Raw genomic sequence first — 23,079 nt, forward strand, 5'->3', positions numbered from 1 at the left:
CCATTCTGCGAAAAAAATATAATTTTGTTCTTCTCTTTCCTTAAAAAATCAAATACTTTCACTAGTAATATAGATGTTGAAAAATAATTTCAGGAAAAACCTTTTGTCTGATACCTGTTACTGCCCGTACTGTACAAGAACAAGAAGCAATTAAAGATTTTGTGTCTAAAAATAAAGATGATGTAACACTTATGGCTCACCTAAGTTTATCATTACTAAGTTATGATGTTAGAAGACAAATAAGAGGATATTTTATATCAGATCCAAATAGTCCAGGTGAGATTTTGTCATTAGAGTCATGAAGATCTGTTCCATACATCAAGACTTCAGTTCCTGAGTAGTTTAAATAGTGAATAAACTACCTGTTCAGATCAATGTCAATATGGTTTTTAAATTGCTTGTTGTAATTAACAGAATGGAAAGGAATATGTGACCTATCACTTAATGATAGTTTGTTAGTTACTTGCAAAATGTTAGTTACCTGCAAAAGGTCAGTTTGTCTGCCTTTTTTATCCTGCACCACAAAAACTGACCAACCATAAACTTGTACAACAGTATAGCAAGGGACATTAGATACCATCTAGCAAATCAATCAAATCATCCAATTTGCCATTCTTACTTGTGATTATATTGTTACCTAAAGTTAATGTGCAAATTGTTGCATAATGAGTACTGTGGATTCATTGTTATTCCTAGGTTACTAAATTTGGTGAATTTCTTTGTAAAGGTGAACAACAAATTTCCTGTAGGCGTGCCAAATATAGTTCGGGAAGGGCATGGTGTACTATGAATGCATTTTCTTGTTAAACATGATTCCATAGTAAGAATTATTGGAAGCAATCACAACATATTATTCTTATATATTACTTTGATTTTGCAGAGCTGACGCAAAGATTTTCAGATGAAGAACCAACTTGTTCAGAACTTTGGCTTTGTCTACAAGATTTTATATGGGATACATTAGACTTCAATCCACAATTACTCAATAATGGCTGTTTTATGAAGTCTATTATACAGTCACAAGTTGTAAGTATACCTTTGTTCTTTGTTCATTTGAATAAACATCTCGCACTTGGATTAAAGAGTGCCTTGAGAAATTTACTTCAATAGTTTCCAAATTATTGGGTATAATGGTTTGAAGCTCTCTGTACCTTTTGATAATAATTGTTTTTGTAGCACCAGCTATTGTTATTTAAAATCGTAGAATAATCAGCAAGTTTTCACACAAAATGCAATAACTCAAGTAGGCCTTCAGTGATTTACTTTATACTTTCAAATTTTTTATTAAGAATGTTGGTTTGTATACTTTTTGAAGATGTCTACTTTTCACTTTTCACTTCTGTTGATCCTGAGTTTTAAAAATACTTTACAATACTTTTTATAACGATAACTGGGGACAGTTGTGTCACGAGCTCATGGCACAGCACTTTATTCCAAGCTTTCGACATGTGTAGATGCAGTACCGTTGCTGTCATTGGGGAAAATCGTTTTCATGCTGTTACCAGCATTGGTCTTTTTCTCTAATGTTGCAGTATTGAACATTAGGAGGGACCATCAATGCAATTTGATATCACAATTTAATTTCCAAATGAGAACCAAATAGTTAAATATAAGTAAAATTATTTATGCTCTTGTACAGAGGTATTTTTTTGGATTTGGTAGAAAAATGAAGATATTTGATTGAGTGGATTTTTTATCTAGTAGAATTTCAATTTTAGAAAGTTGTAAATAAAACCAAATGAAAGGAGCAGATGCTGAATGCTTTAAAAATTTGCCTTGAAAGTTGCAGTAAAATAGTAAAGCAAATGCACTGCCTCAAGATCAAGATAACTAAGCATTTGTTTCTTTGAACTTGTAATGGAAGTATTTTTAAAGGTAAATGTGCTTTTAAAAAGGGCTGTATCATTATGTAAACATTTAATATTGTACACTTCAGATTGTAAAGGACAAGATTGGATTAAAGATGATCATGACAGAGGCTTTAAAACTTCAGGTGAAACCCACTACAGCAAATGGATTTGTCAAAGCTATAGCAATAATGATAGGTATCTATAAAGAATTTTTATATGTGTTCGAATAATTATTGAAAATCTTACCAATCCTTGGATATGGATACATCATTAAATTCCATTTACATTGGTATCAGAGAAAAGTCTTTTGTATTGGTTTGGGTTTTCATATTAACTGTTTCTCCACTAAGCACACAGCATTTATCAGTAAGAGCAAAGACTGATTTGCTCCAGGTCAATACAATGTGTCTGGTTAGGGTGGCATTTCCATGCAGAATGTTAAAGGGTGAACAAAATCTGGCTAAGCTTGTTGGTACCAAGCAGGGTTAACATTCATATTACATTAACATGTTTATGTCAGGATATGCATGTATTTGCCACTGGACATTTAACACCCATTCATCCATCCCTCAAAACTTGATGTAAAGTCTGTTGAATAAAAAAATGTTTTGAATATAATCACAAAAGAATCTCATGATATACTCCTGGAATACTTTTACAATAAATAAAGGATATATTTGTTTATTCTTTACTTCTAAATCACATCAACTGATATACTGTGTTATGTTTTAGGTATTGTTGACTGTCTCCAGGCTGCTAAGGTTAACATCTCAGGTGTATATGGGATTGGTTTGTCAGAGATTGTAGCGTGCTATGTGGACAACAGCCTGACGAGAGAACAGTGTTTAAGAGTGGCATACATTGTAGGGCAAACTATAGAAGAGCATTCCAGACACAGTGGCAAGTTTAAAAAATGATAATAAAGGCATAAATGAGACAATTTAACGGGAAATGATTCTCTTAAGATTTTTCAAACAATTACCATTGGCACCATTTTTCTTTCAAAAACTTTGAGAAAAAAATAACAAGAACTTATTAAGATTTTCAAAAATGGCTTTTAAAACTATATGTAATAAAATAATGAAAACAAAAGTAGGGCGGGCAAACGTTTTTAATTGCACCACATGGATAAAACCAGAATATCTGACAAAAAGTCAAAAACAAGACTAGGGAACATCCTTAATAAGAAAGACTGGCATTTGATTTTTGTTCATCATAAATATGATTGGATTTATTTTGTTTTTTTTTAAAGTAGATAAGCCATGAAATTTTGAATGACGTCTAGAATGTTTGTTTTCATTGTTATACATGGTACATGGAGAATATGTTTTCGAATAAAATGACAGGTGCAAATTTTGTTCAGAATTTATCTGATATCAAAGCTTGTGTTTATATTGTTATGTATGAAATTAAAATTTCAGCAAAAGATTATAAGATCTACAAAGTCAAGTTGAGCCTGCAGGAGATGTATTGTTTAGGTTCAAAGGTCAAAGTATTGACAACTTTATCAGATGACTCAGCAATTATAGCAATTATGAATGGATACATAGACCATACTCTCGAACTTATCCATGATAAAGGTAGAGCTGTGTTGTTTGAATTTATTTTGAGGGTCATTGACTTGGCTTTATCAGTGTAAGATACTAGCATCATCTGATATAAAAATAAAAAGATGTGGTATGACTGCCAATTAGACAACTCTCTACCAGAAACCAAATGATGTAGAAGTTAACAACCACTCACTTTTTTCCAAAAATGTTTACTTTTTTCCTGTACAAGCAGTAATTTTCGTTTGGGGTTTTAACTTTAGTTTATTTTGTGTATGGATACTCATGAAGAATATTACTTTTTTTTCTAAATTGGAAATCACAAAAATTATAGCTCGATCATCAAATTAAATTTAGAGACCAAATCATGAATTTTTTACCACATGATTCTACAGTATTTCAATATTATATTCTTGAAAAAAACAAATTTTAATGGCATTTGATACCTAATCTTGCCAACCAACATGTCATATATAGAAAATATTTGTACTGCATAAGATTTATCTTCATAAATTTTATTTTTATCAACCAAATTTGTTTGTATTCTCTCATTCTTACTCTGTAACTGATGCTTCCTAGGCAACTGGCAACTTTGCCAGAACTATCAATGATTGAAATTAATTTTTACTTTGAACTATTTTAGGTGGTTACTACCAACAATTAACAGATGGTATAATACTATACAGTAGACTGTTGGATAGTCTTACAGAGAAAATAAAGGATAAACTCAAAGTTGTCATCCAGGAACCAAAAATGAGGTATGAAATGGCAACTTTATGATATAGCTATTACATCAGAAACTGTTTTCATGATTTCTTTCAAGTGGTCTGTTTTGTTGTCTCGTCTCTACAAAGTAGTTTAGGCAAGACTTAGTAAAAGTTGTTTGAATAGCTTAAGGTAAAAAAAAAACACTTTAGATTGTAGTGATTATTTGCAAGAAATTGATGAACAAGTGTATGGTTTCTGCTGTATTGGCTTTAGAATTTATTACATTTTTTTTTTTACCTAGAGATTTAAAGGTAACTTTTTTTAAATGTGGTTTAAATATTAGATTAAAAGAAAATATATTGTTTTAATTTTCTCAATGATCCCTCTGCTATTGTTAATGCAGTTTTTCATTGATTGATAAATTACCGGGTTTGAGCAGCTTGAACAGTTTACTCTAGGCATCTATAAAAAAGAAGACTGAAAATAAAAGATTTTGGGTATGAGCAATAAGACAACAACCCCACAAATCCATAGAACAAACAAAAAACATTGATATCATAGGTGGCGATAGAAAACTGTCCAAACCAAAGGGTCTGTTAACTGAATATATTTATTTTTTTTATATCCAAATGAAATTAGTCTAGCAGTAAATTTTACACATTAATGCCCTATAACTGCACTTGCAGAAATAATTTCCACAAGTAAATTTCAGATCAGGTTTGATGAAGAACCCTAAACACCTACAACACCCAGATCAGTATGTGGACAGTGGTGCAGTTAGTAGTCTTCTTAACCGAGTTGTTAGAGCCAATGATATTCTGCAATCCATGCCACCCAATATTACACTCATCAATGTTAACTTGAATGGTGTACAAGCTGTAATCAATGAAGAATCTAAATCTATTGACTGTAAACCATGCCCAGTGTCCTTCCTGAAGACATTAGGGGAAATCCATATGATTGGTAAGTATCTGAAGACCTAGGAATACATGATTTGCATGTTTCCTTGATAATTTTCAGAACAATTGACTGGTTAAATATCTTGTCGAAGTCTGTTTGTTTACCAGGAAATTTGTTTACTTGTAATATTGATTTGAGGATTATCATAAATCACAAAATTTTTAAATTATTTTATTGAAGTACCAATGATGTGGTTTTTTAATGAAGTAATATGGTAACCGTCTAGATTAAGCATTAGAATCTATAGAAAAAAAGATGTTATATTTTGATTAAATGGGCTCACAAGGAACATATTAGGATAAAAGACATTATTTTAGACCATAAAAAGAACAACGATAATGTTTAGTATAAGTACAAAGTACATTTTATTATTTGAACTTGCCTTCCTTTTAGACATTTATACTTCCTATTTTTAATGAATATATCTATATTGACAGGTCAGCCAATAGATGTCAGTGTGTTTTACCAGTCAGATTTTCCATTGGATGTAAAATCTCCATCAATTAGTTCTCTCATTAGATGGGACCATTCTTACTCATGGTCAATACCTGATTGGCCAGAATTCTTCTCTAGAGGTTTGTATAAAATGATGACTTGATATAAGAATGCATACAGTTCTACAGAAAAGGAATAAAACAGCAATCATATAGACTATATGAAGTAGCTATCAGAGAGATTTTTTAAACACTAATCTTTGCTATCTATAAGCATTGATAATAGTTTTTGACATTTTCTGGTGAATTAAATCATTGATACTTCTTGGTAATAATTTCACTTGTTTACCCAGCTGACAAACTTGGCCACCATTACTATAAATAGGAAATATAAGAATACTAATTATTGTGAAGGCAATCAAACCTTTCCCCAGAATCGATTGGAGTTTACCTGTCCATTTAAATTTTGGAAAGTGAACTGTCCTATTGAATAAATACAATAGCTATTGTTCTCTGTGGAGTTCATTCAATGCAAACTTAAAGTTTCTCCTTGAAAAACCAATCATCAGTCGTTGGTTAATTTGTCTGTACAAAAAAATAAAACTAGTGATGTAAATTTATGCTTGGTGACTCTGAGGGTAAACATACATTCACCACTAGCCAAACTTATATGTAACCTTTTATTTCAGTGAAGGATGAAGCAGTTATGCCTTACTCTATAGATCTTGGTGACGCAGAGGGTATACATACACCACTAGCCAAACTTATACGTAACCTTTTATTTCAGTGAAGGATGAAGCAGTAATGCCTTACACTATAGATCTTGGTGACTCAGAGGGTATACATACACCACTAGCCAAACTTATACGTAACCTTTTATTTCAGTGAAGGATGAAGCAGTTATGCCTTACACTATAGATCTTGGTGACTCAGAGGGTATACATACACCACTAGCTACACTCATTTATCACAGCTGGATAGCAATATCACAGAAAACGTCAAAAGACAATTCCTTGGTAAGACCAATTGAATTCAGAATTGAAAAAATCTTTATTTAAAAATGATATTTGAAATATTTAAATTGAATTGTTTGAAATATTTATGTTAAAATAATTGTCATTCATATTTCAAAATTAGTAAAATACTCTTCAATTTTTTCAAAATTGTGTTAATGTTTAACGAATGATACAATCAGTTCCCTTTACTACAAATGTCTTTATATCATTGGACCAAAACCGCAATTATACAAAGAATTTTTGGAAAAAATTAGATATTAGCAACAGCCTACCTAAAACGATACTTCACTCAAATCTGTGTTTTTACTTATAAATTTGTGGCAGAAATTTTTTAGGGTGAGGCTGTCAAAATGACATTTGACAGATTTTATGCAAGACAAAACTCAAATACTTAATTAGAAATATCTAACAACAAATCGATTTCTTTTGAACATCTGAAAGACATTGTTTGATAATTTATTAGTTTTCCGATTCAAGAGGAAAAAAGTGGTCTTATGTTGCGCGGAGGAATTAGAAATACCGGGCGTCTGTGCGTTTGTCCTTCAATCTTGTTAGCACTCTCACATGTACAATTCTTGACAGATTTTTATGAAATTCATATCAAAGCTTTATATCAGCAATTTCTTGGACAAATTCAAAAATCTGTGCCGATCAAATATTCTAAAAAGAGTTATGCCCCCTTGGAAATACTATTTATATTAAAAATTTCATTGTATTTGCTCTCAAGCCTTCATTTCTCAAAGATATTTGTATAAAGTTTTAAAGAACAAAAAAAAACAACGTTTTTTTTTGTTCTTGGATAGATAAAATATGTGTAACGTGGGGAACATTGGAACTCTGTTCTTTTATAATTATACCTTCTGTTTTGTGTGTTTTTCAATTAAATGAACACAAAAAATGATTCTGCTAGATTAAACAGCACTATCATAAATCCATAGATATAATCCAGACAAAATCCTTTCTGATTCAAAGCAGAAACTTTACCATAAGAAAAAGTCTTTTTTAAGTGAGGAAGGATTGCTACTTAATATATTCAACACTTTACTACTGTAGGAATCAAAAACTGCATTGGACAGAGGAATAACTTTCTCCAATTTAGACTTAAATCAAAATACAGATACTGTAAATGAACTTCTCCAAGGAGCTGTTGTACAAGTTCTACAAGGAAAACAAAGATTTGCAGTACATAATAATGGTAAATTTGTATAATCTGCCAAAGATTGCAAAAATATGATAGAAACACCTGTATATATTATACCAGAAAAACAATCATTTGCTAAAGATTTACCTAATATACCATGTAACAGTAATATAGATGGATATTTTATGGTTATTCCCACTATATGGTTAAAGTATGGTACACTGAATCTACAAAGACCACAATACCCAATACACGATAGATTCAAATTCGGTATATTTAGTGATCATTAATTCTGTCAATTTGTCTGTCCATACTTTGTTTCTTCAACTGGTAAATAATCACTTATTATGTGTTTAAAAGGCACATATTGCTTTAGACAATCTATAATGCTTTGGTGAACTGTACAAAAGGAACATCTTCTTTGTTAAACCTACTGTTATATATTAAAATAAGGAGATGTGGTATGATTTCCAATGAGACAACTATTCACCAGAGACCAAAGGTCGAGGATGTAAACATGACAGTTTTAATATTTTATTGTGTTTTTCTTGATCTCAGTAATTGAAGTTTCTTTTTAATGTTACAGGAATAGTATTGTTCTCTGGAAATTTCATATTGTCATCGGAAAAGTTAGAACTTCCTAAAATACCAGGATATGACTTAGATATTAATGAAAACATTGAATATGCTGAAGACGGGTAAGTTATTGCAGATGTGCAGACAGATATGACTATGAATAAAAGGAGATAGTGGGTATATGTCAATGAGATAATAAAAATCCAACACAAACAACCAAAGGTCAACATACAGTATTTAGATAGATATACATACAATATGTCAAGCACTGTATCGCCCAGGGTATATAACGTGAGGGTACCCAAATTGCACCTATTTTGAGTTTTTTTCACCTACATTTTTAACGATCCAGACAAAAGTTACCATTCTGTGTTTATTTTGTAGATGTATCCTTTTTTACTGTATAGTTACACCAATTTAATTTTGAATCCATAGTGAATCATAGAAAAATGGGTTTGAACCGACCTCCAAACGATCCATGATTCTGTAATGAAGAGTACCCAGATTGCAACCATGCTTTAATTCACATCCTTAAAAATAGAATAACAGTTGTTTTGTTTTATTTATTCAAATATTTAGGACAATTTGACATTAGTCCATGCTTAGTATTCATTTTTTAAGAAATAGATGCATATTTTATTTGCTCATTTTTAAAAGATGACTTTTTGTGAACGTTGCATGGCGACGTTCAGTAGATTTTACTTTTTCCAGTGTGCTTCATCTGTTGAAATATATACTGTGAACGTTTTTTGTATATTTGAATATAGTTACCTATGTTAAAATACATCTATAATGTCAAATCAAAAAAATTACAAATTATTTAGTCTCAAAGAAAACTTGTACGATTTTCGCAGCTATTTTGTTGAATAGGTGCAATTTGGGTACTGTGACGTTAAAGTTATTAGCAAATTAAACAGAGAGGTGACTTCTACTTGGATCTTTAACAACCTTGATTACTCCTGAGGGTCTGGCACGGTCGGTAGAAATGTTACTGTAAAAACTACCTATATATATTATAGGTCAACAATATGTTGTATGTGATTTTAATGATAAAAGCATCTTTTAGATGTGACACAACCTCATGCTCCAATCTTCATGTTTGAGTTGTTTTATCATGTTTATGTGCTTGTTATCCTTACACATATCATGAAGTGTCTGTCTTACTGACCTTCAATATTCATTTTCAAATCCTCTGATAGCTTAGATTTGTGTGGACATAAGTCAACGTCACATCTGATTAATGTATTGAAATAGTATTTGAGTAATATTTTTCTGTACTTCAGCCAGAATCTTTAGCCACACTTAGTGGACTTTATGTTTCGTTTTGCTCAGCATGTAACGAAGTTAACTTATATAGGACTGTTTTTACATTTCCTTTTTGCCAATGACAAAATTTGTTTGTATAGAGCATTTCCTACCCATTGTCATTTGAAATTAATACAAGGTCATATCTGGACTGCCAAGTAAAATTAAGGAATCATGTGTTTGCCATTCATTCTTCTCAGTTCAGTTAATAAGTTAAATAATTCAAATAATATGTCACAGAATTATTACCAAAGGTTTAAATGTGTTCAATGATTTTGACCTGTTCAATTTTATAGTATAATAATAGAATAATTTAATGGCTACATAAGTTTTAAAAAGGTTTCTTTAAAGCTGTATGCATGGACCAACAATCCTGCTTTTTTGATCAGCACTAATTTCAAACAATGCCTTTAAATATTTAGGATACTTGTTCAGGTCCTTTAGAATTCAGTACAAACTAAATCTGTAAACTATATTTTTTTAATGATTTTTAAAATGCATCAGATTTTCATTCACACATTTTCATGACTGTGAATGAAGTAGAGTGGTTCGTATTCATATCACAATGAACAAAATTAGAAAAAAATCAAATATGTACACAAAAAAAAACTGGCTTTGTGCTTTTATATGTGTATTATTGCATGTATTTTAGACTGCAAAATTACTGCTTATTTGGAAAATCATCAGTCTTTTATGTTTGTTTAATTTCAGGGATCTCTTACAAAAGACAGAAATTTTATGGGAGGATAACTGGCTAGATTTCATCAATACAGTATTGGAGTTTAACATGGAATATTTGGAAGGCGGGTTGATAAAAGTTATGATTGATCCTATTTCTGTGCAGGAAGAGGTCAAAGAATGTGCTAATGTACTGGCAGTGGCTGAAAAATACACTGGTATATATATATATATATGGCCATTGAAAAAAAAAAATTGGAAATAGATGTGAAATAGTTACTTATGTCATGCTTTGAACAATGCTTTGGGACCTTTGTGCAGTTATCCAAATATTTTTGTAGCAAACAGACTACCAGACTTACTGTGGGGGATACATGGTCCCTGTGCCACCCCTCCCAATAAATCTTCCACTAATGCAGGATTACTGGACCACTAATATAGTATTAGGGGTAATATTCACTAATACTGGTGCTACTTCTGTAATTTTTAGATACTGAAAACACTGTTATACTACCTGATACTTCACCAATTTCAAGTGATATTGCATTGTTACAGTACTGGTGAATATTGCACTCTAACTTATTATGTCCTTGCTGAGTGGCGTGGGCATTAAAGTTACACACATCCCTAAATTGGTTTCCTTTGTCTAACTTTAGTCTTCCTCAACCAAATGTTATGAAACTGATAGATAATGCTTATTTACAAATGTACCACTAAAAACAGATTAAGATTGAATTTAGGTGGCATCACTTTCACTGTTATCAAATTATGTCCCTTTATAAATGGAAAAGTTTCTGAATTTTCCACAAAATTGGTTTCCGTTCTGACTTTAGTTTCAATCAACCAAATGTTATGAAACTTATACATAATGCTTATTACCACCAAACACAGATTAAGTTCGAATTTAGGTGACATCATTTTTTACGTTATCAAATTATGGCCCTTTATAAATGGAAAAGTTTCTGAATTTGCTGTTTCTGCACTCTGACTTTACTTTGCCTCAACCAAATGTTCTGAAACTTTTATGCAATGCTTATTACCACCAAACACAGATCAAGTTTGAATTTGGGTGGCGTCACTTTCACCATTCTTGAGTTATGTCCCTTTATAAATTGAAAAGTTGGTGAATTTGCCATTTCTGCACTTTACTTTGCCTCAACCAATTGTTATGAAACTTCACAATGCTTATTTCCACCGAAAACAGATCAATTTTAAATTTGGGTGGCGTCACTTTGACTGTTCTCAAGTTATGTCCCTTTATAATTGAAAATTTGGCATTACCCTATTACTGTTTGTTATTTAACAAGAGAGCACTCAAACAACAAAGCAATCTCTAATGACAACATACATAAACAAATGTCTTTAAGTTTCAAAGAAAACGAAACGTCAATAGGTTTGAATTAGTACATTGACTCTTGCATGTTTACAAGGGGGCATCTTTGTGCCATGGACACATTCTTCTTTTATTGTTATATTCTACAGAAAATAATCATTGTTACACTATAAATGATATTATTTTCAGGATTATGCAAAGCCGGTTCCCTTCTGGTACAGAATGCTGTCACCTTTGATAAGCCTGCAGTCACCAGAAAAAGTAATGTTAGTGAATACAGCATGACATCTGTTAACATTGTGCTGGCTTATAGTATCCAGAGTCAGAAATCAGACAAAATAATGGTCTATCAGGGCATTAATAACAAAACTAAAACAGGTGTTCTTGGACTTGTTCTTATGACAGGTAATATGATAGTTATTTTATTTTTAGATGATTTTTACATGGTTTGTGGCAAAGTAATTTATTATTTACATGTACAAGAAATGAAAGATCCATGACAGTGAGGGGATCTGTATGTTTCACAACATTAAACAAAGTTTTAAGCCAATTTAAACATAAGCTTGTTATAAATGACTTGTGTATGTACAATAAATGTGGATTAATTGATTTTTGTGGAATCTTTGATTTCATGGTTTTAACAAATTTTGCATACAAGCTTATAGAAAATTTGTATTTTGTTGATCATTTAACTTTGTGCTTAACTTCAAGTTATCAACAAAAATTAGCATACCACAAATGATAATGAATTCACTATAGATCTAGATGCAAGCATGCTTCGGTTGACCAACTTTTGAGGTAACTAATGCATATTGGTTGAAACTTAATGAATATAATTGTTTAACTCACAGGAGTTACAGATATAAAGTTTATGCTTTGTTTTCTTTGATCTAGTTTTGATGGGTTTTTTCTGTTTGGCTATAACATTTAGGAATATATTTGTTACCCTGATATTGCTTTTGACACAAGAGGCATTCACATCATATAAACATTTAGTTTTTTGTAGTCTTTCATTTATGGTATTTATTTTGACAGAAGAGGATGTTATCTGCAAAGAAATTCCATTAGCAGCTGATGATAAGTGGAGAATTGAGGATATTGAGCAAATCATTCCATATCTGATAGCTTTGTATCTGTTATCTGAATCTACAGAATCTGTAGAGAAACCAAGGTTATTGATATGTCCACCTATTGGTAAGTAATTAATTACCTTAGGGCTGTTCAAGAATTGATCCTTGAGGGGATGGGAAGCAATCAAACTAATTAATTAATGTTGTTTGCATTTACTTAAAATTTTTGAATTATTATGAACGGTTGGGGTCTAAAAAACGTGTCTCCCATGCCCCTCCACCCCCATGTGTTTAATTCTTCAACAACCCTTAATCTGAAGTTGTAATAAAAATTTATTAACATCACTCCTATATTCTTATCCAACCTTTTTTTCAAAGTTATGGTGTATTTTTAACTCCCAGACTACTATGTGTTTAAACATTTCTGTGTTTTCAGATACAGTCTGGATGTATTTACGGCTGTTAAAAGTGAGGATAGTATGTTGACTCCTATACTACTATATATATCAGTATTTTTGATTTCAGATACAGTAGGGATGTATTTAATGGCTTTATCCAGTGAGGATAGTGGTATCAGTGTGTTTACTTCCAGTTATGACATAGAAACAAGACAAATGGTTGAGTCTACATTTCCATTTGTCTGTGTATTACCAGGGGACAATCTTGTACAGAGTATTAAAGCTATGACACAAGGAGAAGGGTGTGATGTCTGTATAAAATTCACTAGTGGTGGTAAGTTTTTTATTTTTCTGTTCAGTCAACAAACTTCGCCATCATGGCTAAAAATAGAACATAGGTGAAAAATGCAATAATTGTCTTATATCTTGAAAACTATATTAGAAAGAGAACATCTGACAGGACAAAAATGATCAGAATGTCAAGATCTACATTCTTATTTTTACCAAAATTATCAGATGACTCCATAAGCCTTGAAATGACGATTTTTGGCTACTTTCATGTGTTTGCCTATTATCTCAATAACTATACTAGATAGGTAGAAACTGTAAACACCAAAATTAATCAGAAATATTGGATCTACAAAAAAAAAATATGTGAATACAACCGAAACCATTGGATGACTCCTTTAGGAGTTATTTTTGTCAAAACGCAAGTCGAGTGATACAGGCTCCATGACATCTCTTGTTTTGAGTGTGATTCAAAGTAAAATTCCTTTGTGAAATATGAACCAGCTTTTGGTACAAATTGATTGTAAAATTGAAATAAAAATATTAAAGGGCATTAGCTGTCAAATCCATGATCACTGATTTGACTTAAATTCTCATATTTGATTCATAACATTCTTAAATGAAAATCCAAATTACAAAAAGTCCAAAACAAACAATTAAAAATTGGACTTGTTATAATGTATCAGCATTTTGTGCGTATTTTAGACTAGACACCATCTAATTAACCATTGAAATAACCTCTGAAGACTTCTGATAGTTATTCAACCCGATATAAACATAAATATGAATATAAATTATAGACTGGTTAGCACGTGGAGTTGTGTAATTACGATGTTTTCTAGGTCTGTTTGATTTCATGTCATAGATTTAAAAAAAATTAAATCATGGTTTTACCCTGATATTAATGATTACTAGTAGGCCGAATCAGTCAAAGAAATGGTTTTTTATATGGTGACTCCCTTGTTTCACGTTTCAATGTTGACATTCTTTAGGTTATGCGTAACTCATCTTCAGCTAAAGGTCAAGTTAGGGTTACATGAAAATGGGTTCAACAGAGAATGAATTATTGACTTGCAAGTGAATAATACCTTTGCAATGTTTTCCATCTTAGTTTGACCAAATTGCACCATACTGACTGCTAATAGCGAAATATTATTTCATTATTCTGTTTTAAATAACTGTTTGAAACCAGAACAATAGTATTTCAATTTTTTGTCTAAATGGCAGCTAATGCCCCTTTACGGAAGGTTGAATTTACTAAATATTTATGTACTGGAAACACAATACCTGCTTATTTTATGCAACGTAGCATACTTCAGTTTTTTCAGTCATTTGTTTATTAAAGCTGTTATCCTTATGCTAGCAATTTAAAGGTTTGGTTGGCTTGCTTGCTTTGTTTGTATAAATGTTTGCTCAAGCATTGTAATTAAGATTGACATCTGCAATCAATAGATAGGCGGGACTTCAGCTCGTTTACATTATACATAACACCCAACAACATTTAAGTATCAATAATGTATACAAGCTGAAGCCCTGCCTATCTATTGATTGCAGATGTGAATCCTAATTACAAGGCTTGAGCAAACATTTATACAAACAAAGCAAGCAATCCAAACAAACCTTTAAATTGCTAGCATTAGGATACCAGCTTTAATTCATTTTCTGATTTCCTTGATTTCAGTATTGGTATGATATTTTTTTCAGAACTGAATACATGCATAGATTTCATTGGTACTGGAGGGAAATTTCTGCAGTGTGCCAAACCATTAGAACCCTTAGAATTAGAGAAACTTCAGCATAACAAAACATTTATCCTTGTTGATGTGAAGAAAGCTTTCTTCAGCTTTTTATCTCGTAGCCAGGAAGAAATACAAACTTTGCTGTATGAAATGAGAGATGGAGCTGTAGGAAAGGTTAGTTTAAAAATGCAGTTGAAATTTAAATTGCATAAAAAGAACATAAGATACTGCAGATTCATTATTAATTATGTCTCCCCTTTGAAGAATGAAGACATTATGTTTTAGTAGTATTTTTTCTTCTTTTGGTTCGCATACAATTATAAATTGTTTAGATATCTCCTCAACTGTTCAAATTTGAAACCCTAAACTATATATTACCTAAATTGCCATGACAAGATCTTTCTACTGCACCATCAAAGTGACTTACAGTTGCTGTAGATGAAATGGAGACAAATGTTTTGGTTCACTAAAACAGTTTCACCTAGTAAATCAAGACACACTAATATTTGTTTGTTTAGTGTGTATAGTTGATCAACAAATTCAAATGTTTGACAAAATACAAATTTGCTATATGCTTGTATTTAGAATTTGTCAATCTGCGGAAATATGTACCAATAAAATCAATGAATCCACTATAATCTCATGATACACAAAATTAATGAAACCAAAATAGTTCCAGATGAAAATAAACACTTCTGTGGTAAAGATTTTATTTTTATGCCCACCACCACCCCCTGCCATTTAAGAAAGTTCTAATACCTCGTAAGTGGTCAAGATCCCCACCCCTAAACCATATATATTCTGGTTTGTCATGCTTAGATGGTTTGAATGATATACAGGGTTAGTCCCCAGGGGTCATCCTGACCCCCTGCCATTTTAGAAAGTTCTAATCTTGTAAATGGTTGAGATCCCCACCCCTAAACCATATATATTCTGGTTTGTCACGATAAAGCACATCAAATGAAATACAGGGTTAGTCCCCAGGGGTCATCCTGACCCCCTGCCATTTGAGAAAGTTCTAATACATGTATCTTGTAAATGGTCCAGATCCCCACCCCTAAACCATATATATTCTGGTTTGTCATGATAAAGCACATCAAATGATATACAGGGTTAGTCCCCAGGGGACATCCCGACCCCCTGCCATTTGAGAAAGTTCTAATATCTTGTAAATGGTCAAGATCCCCACCCCTAAACCATATATATTCCTGTTCGTCATGTCTCGAACATTTGAATGACGTATACGGTCAGTCCCCAGGGGTTCCCCCCACCCTGAATGTTCTAATATCTTGTAAATGGTTGAGATCCCCACCCCTAAACCATATATATATTCCTGTTCGTCATGCCTCGAACATTTGAATGACGTATAGGGTCAGTCCCCAGGGGTTCCCCCCACCCCCAATGTTCTAGTATCTTGTAAATGGTCGAGATCCCCACCCCTAAACCATATATATTCTGGTTTGTCATGCCAAGATGATTTGAATGATATACAGGGTTAGTCCCCAGGCATCACTAATGCATATAACTTGACTGGACCAAACCAATTTTCACTGGACTTTGCCCAATGTCAGGCGACCCTGGGAATTATGAATTATGGGAGCTTCGTTTGGGAGACTTCGTAACAGCATCCTGTTACAATCATTTCTTGTAATTTTTTTTTTTACAGCTGAAAGAAGAAGGATATCCAGAAACAAAAGGCATGCTGTATAGTTTGGATGAACGTTCCCACTTCCTGAATCCTATCTCTATAACACAGATCTTAAATGTACTTGATGAACCTGGGATTAATTTAACTGACAGCTTTAAATGTTTGATGGAAGCTGATATGTTAGCAATGGAAAGACTTCATAGTGTTATTACAACAAAACCTAAGGTTGGTATTCCAGAGGTAATGGACTTTAATTGTCAAAAACTCAGGAAATCATCATCTTGTTTCCCTACAGTATTCTTTGGAATGCAATGAAATTTTTCACAGTTGTTATCATTTTGTGCCTGTTATTGGAACCCCTTTCTAATTCAAATACTTCAAAGTAAGCTTTTACTAACATGTCCATATTCTATTTCACAGATGTAATTGCCATTCCTGCATTTGTTATATCCCAACTCTATGGGTGTGGGCTATATTGCATTCACCTTGTCCATCCATTTGTCAACGAAGATTTCTGTCACTCTTTTCTCATGTACTACTGGACAGAATGAATTCATATTTGGTCAGCAGCTTGATTGATTGATTGTTGGTTGCTTAACGTCCGGTGGCATCAGCAGCTTGACAGTGATGAGTTATAATGTGTGTTTCTTAGAATTTTTTATTTGATATTTGCCCACGATCTTTTTGTAGGTTAATCAACTGAAAACACATCTTTAAATAATAGTCTGTACTGTATGTATATATATATTTTAGGATTTTTCCTTATGGGAAAGAGTACAGTTTGAAAGTCAAAATTCAGAGGAAGATGAAAATGATGATACATTAAACGAAGCAAGACTGGCTTCAGCTTGTGAAAGCGTAGATTTAAAGATCAGTCAACCTTCTAAAGACGTAGTTATAGTCAGGGTGCCTAATGTTCAGATCACATTACTAGATGAACCAGACAGTAAAACTTTCTGCCCTCCTGATTATAGGGCTACTTCAACACCAATGGTTACATTAAGGGTACACAAGAAATCAGATGATCTTCATGAAAGTTATATTGACATCCCACTGTCAGACAATTCCACTTGCATTAAGAAAGATTCACTAGTAGTGAAATTGCTGCCTCCCAATCCTATGATTGTTACACCTGTACCAGAAAAAAGACGGAAGAAAAGTAGACCAATGGACTTGGTATTTATCAATTCTCCTGGAATGTCACCTGCAAAAGCTTTTACTCCAATGACTCCATCTATTAGAATACTTCTGACACCTGCTATCAAGGAGCCCTCTTTGGTACCTCTCAATAGTTCACCTAAGCAAGATAAGCCATTGTACATTGTACATCCTATTACTGGTAAGTTGTAATTTATACTGAAAAATATTGCTAAGAAAAATATTTGTGGTAGGTAATTCTTTGGTTTGGAATGTGTAAGCAGATATTGTTTTTTTCTTTGTTAAACACTGAAGTGTCATTTTTAGGGAATATTTTAGTTTTCCACAATAAAATTTAGGTATCTAGCTCCCTCTTCCCCTCCCCCTGACCTTCTACAATGAGCAAAACTTATACAGTATATAGCCTTCCATAATAGGCCTGACATGATTAACAGTTCATACTTAAAGCCCACAGCCTGATTTATGATTCATCTAAAATTGCATCCATGTGAATTTAAGTGAGTAGCTTAACTGAAAAGTAAAAAGTAGGTTTCACTTAATGCTTCAAGTATTTTACTGACTGTCTTAAGTTTATATCAACTTAAAATCTAGGATAATTTCAACTTCCATGAAGGTGAACAGGTCACCATCCAGGCAAAATAGGTCTTACTGAAATACTGTTCATTTGTTCAGAGACTAAAAGTTCAAGTTAACATCATAGGTCATTACTTTGGTAATCAGTACAATTTAATTGATTCAAATTTGCAATGATTTGACTTCAAAATTTCATCTTAAAACATTAAGATGTGATATTTAAAATTTGCTTAGAGTTTGGCCCTGGCAAGTAGGGCATTATTCAGTTAAAAGTAGGTCATCCTCCAGTTAAAAGTAGGGCATCATCCAGGTAAAAGTAGGCTATCTGAACTATCCTTTTTATTTCATTTACTTGAATGAAAGTGTATTTTGGAGATTAATTTTTGTTCTTTGCTACATCAGATTTAAATCCCCTACTTAGTGAAAAACAGAGGAGGATAGAGAATTTTCATAACTCCATTTGCACATTGTGTATCCACAACTCCTCCTAAAGTATCACACATTTTCCTAGAATTATGCAACTCCATAGGCATCCTCTGAATATTTTTTATCAAAAAAGTAAATAGAAGGTTCACAATGACATTAGGTAAAAAATGTTCTTTGAAGTATCACTGAAATTAAGTCTGCAGTTTACCAGAAACCTTGAAAAATCATGGACTTGGTCTTAACTACAGGGTAGGTATCTTGTATCTGAAACCTATCCTTAACTGCTGACTGGATTTCAATGAAACTGACCACTTTGAGAGCAAAACGTGCATGACCTTAATTGAGAGCAATGCTATAGATTTTGTGAACAATGCTCAACATTTCATCTAGTATTTAAGTTTCAAATGTTATGCAAGATTGATAAACCAATTGAATTAATACAGGCAAAGTAACTTTGTTGAAAACACTTGGTGGCCTACTAACTAGACAGTGCTATGGAATACAGAGAACAACTTTCACTCCTAGAGATAGCTTATACAGTGTAGCTAGGTATTATTGGTGATAGGGAAATTTGTTCTTTTCACTATTGTCTATTCACTTTAACAATATGCATGACTCGTCTGTTAGTTTCAATTTTATAAAGCACTGAACTAACTTGGAGACAATAAGTTGAACAGAGGTTATCAGAGATGCAAAAATTTAACATTAAAGTCCTTACTGGACAAAAAACACTTTAATATGAATATGGACAACCAATGAAAAGGTTCCTGACGTGGGACCAGGAAATTTTAAATGTGTGTCAAAAGTAGACAATCTTGAATTTGTTTCTATCTAAAGGTGCTTAAAAGAAAGTATAAATAATCCTATCATAAAAAAAATAATTTGTGTCTGATGTTTGGGAAACTAAGCGAAGTTAAATGATAAATAAAACAGCTTTGAGTTAACATTGTTTCACAAAGATTAATTTCACAGTTTGTTGCATGAATTCCATCTTCGCTCGCCGAGGGTTACGATCCAGTTCCCTCCTCTCCACCCTTGGCAGATTAAGCCAACATTTGTGATTTCAAGGCTGCGCCATCTACCGGTAGACAAAGAGTCACGCCCATTCAGACCATCATTTTTAACCAATGACAGCACTTGAACTCTCTTCAGTGTGGAAGTTTATGGTTGTGTCTAGTATTTACAAAGCAGGAACCGAAAATATACGTTTACATTCCAACATTTGCACAAGAAACATACCCAGGAGCTCCAATTAGTTGATTGAAAACTTTAAAATTGTCACTGAGTATTGTCCAATGTTTTTGTGGTTAAGACTTGTTGCACAATCAGCACGTGGCAATTGTTTATTTACATTTTCTACATTTACACGTGATCATCGTAAAGGCGGTTTTGATTGGATGCAGCCAGTTACAACTGTGACCAATGAAAATCATTCACTCGTGGACATGAAATTCTATCTTAATCCACCAAGGGTGGAGAGGAGGGGACTGGATCGTAACCCTTGGCTAGCGAAGATGCATGAATTCTGAACAATATCCACTTATAATTATTTATAATGCAGTAATTATAAGCCAGCCATGTTATTTCACAGGATAATCTAAAGATAGACATTGGTCGAATTCCTCAAGTTGTGCAAGGAAAATTGGACTAGAAATGATTCCTTATTTTCCTGCTATCTTTTGATTTTCCTTTAATAATTATGTCCTGATACAATAGCTAAAGAAAAACTTTACTTTACTTTTTGCATTAAGTGTATCAGCTTACCGTGGATTCATGATTATTTTTGGGATACCAATTTTTGTTGTTTCTGTGGGTATTTGTGAACCACAGATTTTAATTTTCAATGAAATATAAATTTTCTATAAGCTTGTATGCAGATTTTAGTAAAACCATGAAATTACAATTTTTCCTTAATCCACATAAATAAATGAATCCACAGTATATATGTTTTGTTCTGATAAACCTTTCGACTGGTTTGTGCTTTTCCTTATTTTATTGGTAATATTTTTCATTTAGATCCATCACCATTTTAAACTTGAAGTTTGCCCCTGGACATTATACAACCAAATATCAGTGTCAATTAATTTATTATCCTCTTTAGTAATTAAAAAAAATTCTGGGAAAATAAATCAAACCACAAGAAGTAACATGAAATTAAGTGAATCTTAACTATTATAATTTGTGATATATTATCAGATTTTACAAGCACAAGAGTTGCAAATAAATATATAATAAATATTATACCCCACTCTAAAAATTGCATTAAGCATGTCTATCTATTCATCCATCTCTCCATCCTTTCATCCACAAATGTTTTTGTCACTTGTTTCTCAGATACTACTGAACAGAATGACTTCATATTTGGTCAGCAGCTGAACAATGAAGAGTTGACACTTGTGAGCACTTTTTGGCTCTGTCAGATACCTACTTCGTATAGGGGGAGGGTTGAGATCTCATAAACATGTTTAACCCCGCCGCATTTTTGCGCCTGTCCCAAGTCGGGAGCCTCTAGCCTTTGTTAGTCTTGCATTATTTTTAATTTTAGTTTCTTGTGTACAATTTGGAGTTTAGTATGGCATTCATTATCACTGAACTAGTATATATATTTGTTTAGGGGCCAGCTGAAGGACGCCTCCGGGTGCGGGAATTTCTCGCTGCATTGAAGACCTGTTGGTGACCTTCTGCTGTTGTCTGTTCTATGGTCGGGTTGTTGTCTCTTTGACACATTCCCCATTTCCATTCTCAATTTTATTTGAATTTTTCTATATGTTGAATGAACTTTAAAATTATTTCACACTTCTATCAGAAACCGATAAACAAAATAACTTCATATTTGATTAGCAGTTTAATAATGGTGAGTTGTAACATCTGTGAGCTGTTCTGATCTGTCAGACACCTGCCTCCTGTTTTCCTATACTTGAACTATGAGTGGGGACGTGCTTAGCACAACAAGGTGTGCATTCTTGTTCAAAAAATACAATTTTAATGAACAATTTTAGTTATTACACCAATGCTGTACAGATGCTACAGACAACAGGTCCTTACATCATTGCTGGATACTCATTTGGAACAATGGTGGCAATAGAGATGGCTCTGCAGCTTCAGGCCAACAAGAAAAAGGTAATTATTCATTATGAAAAGACAAATTTCATCTCCCATCCCCTTACTTTCTTGACAGATCCATGTATATCGAATACACATATTTAAGAAATTAAGTCTAATGATTGTTTTATACTGTAATTATTTGTGGTTTACCAATTTTCATGATTTTGTGGGTACAATGAAGAACAAATTTTCTATAGCCTTGTCTGCAGACTTTTGTAAACCACGAAATCAAATATCCAAGAAAATACAATTTTGCCTGAATCCATGAAAATTAGTACCCACGAGAATTAAGTGACAGTCTTTGTATAAATCAGGCAATTTAGAAGAATATCAAAACATGGCCAAAAAAAACCACCGACCTTACCATCCTATTTGGAAGTTACTCTCATACTGAGTTAGAAATGGTAGGTCTCTTGTTTCTGCGTGTCTGGTAATTCGAGAAATCTCAAGATAACTTCTGGTAAGAATGATAGCAAATTATGGAGTTAATTTCTAGTGTATTTCAACTTAATTATATCTTGAAATACCAGGAAAAAGAAACGAATGTTATATTCATGCAACATTATGCATTTTGAACTCAAATTAATGTAAACTTGAGTGGGTTTTTGTTTGTCATACTTTCACCACTGCCTGATTCTTAGGCAGATTTGCACTTAATGAATCCCCAGTAATACATGATTATTGGTTGCAATATAAAAAATGTACAATAAAAAGTAAAAGCCAACAACATAACTAACTATCATTAAAATGTTTGGTCTATAACAAGATAATTACTTGTCCCTAATTTTAAACTTATAAAGAATCTGAACAATAATAAACTTTACTCATTCTTGTAATCATATAATGTGAACAACAAGACATGGTAATGTCCAATTGGTTCTTTTAACACTTATCTTATGTGGTTGGTTTGCTGTAAGCATGTATTATCCCAACTTATTGTTTAGCAACATGATATATTCCAGGTAGAGCAATATTAAAAGATGTGTGCCATATCACATCAGAATGACAATGTTGATTGCAGTTAAGCATAATAGCGTTTATATCATTTATCAAAAAGAGAAAGGGTTATTGCAAGAACAAAAATTAATATTTTCCCTTTTAGAATAGATTATTTAATTGCAATTGC

General features: G+C 32.5%; 1 protein-coding gene across 1 annotated transcript in view; it reads left to right on the plus strand.

The window, feature by feature from the left end:
• The window catches only part of LOC127702831 (fatty acid synthase-like), a 60,317-nt gene that overhangs the window by 29,163 nt on the left and 8,075 nt on the right, over positions 1 to 23,079 (plus strand). Inside the window, 19 exon segments of the mRNA XM_052207133.1 lie at positions 94 to 276; positions 881 to 1,026; positions 1,937 to 2,045; positions 2,583 to 2,750; positions 4,041 to 4,155; positions 4,818 to 5,068; positions 5,503 to 5,640; positions 6,385 to 6,515; positions 7,569 to 7,710; positions 8,243 to 8,354; positions 10,249 to 10,433; positions 11,738 to 11,953; positions 12,584 to 12,742; positions 13,144 to 13,350; positions 15,009 to 15,217; positions 16,710 to 16,916; positions 17,445 to 18,030; positions 19,292 to 19,397; positions 21,848 to 21,968. Of these exon segments, the coding sequence (XP_052063093.1) occupies positions 94 to 276; positions 881 to 1,026; positions 1,937 to 2,045; positions 2,583 to 2,750; positions 4,041 to 4,155; positions 4,818 to 5,068; positions 5,503 to 5,640; positions 6,385 to 6,515; positions 7,569 to 7,710; positions 8,243 to 8,354; positions 10,249 to 10,433; positions 11,738 to 11,953; positions 12,584 to 12,742; positions 13,144 to 13,350; positions 15,009 to 15,217; positions 16,710 to 16,916; positions 17,445 to 18,030; positions 19,292 to 19,397; positions 21,848 to 21,968 (3,491 nt within the window).

Source organism: Mytilus californianus, unplaced genomic scaffold (genome assembly GCF_021869535.1).
Source record: "Mytilus californianus isolate M0D057914Y unplaced genomic scaffold, xbMytCali1.0.p SCAF_5, whole genome shotgun sequence".
NCBI lineage: Eukaryota > Metazoa > Mollusca > Bivalvia > Mytilida > Mytilidae > Mytilus > Mytilus californianus.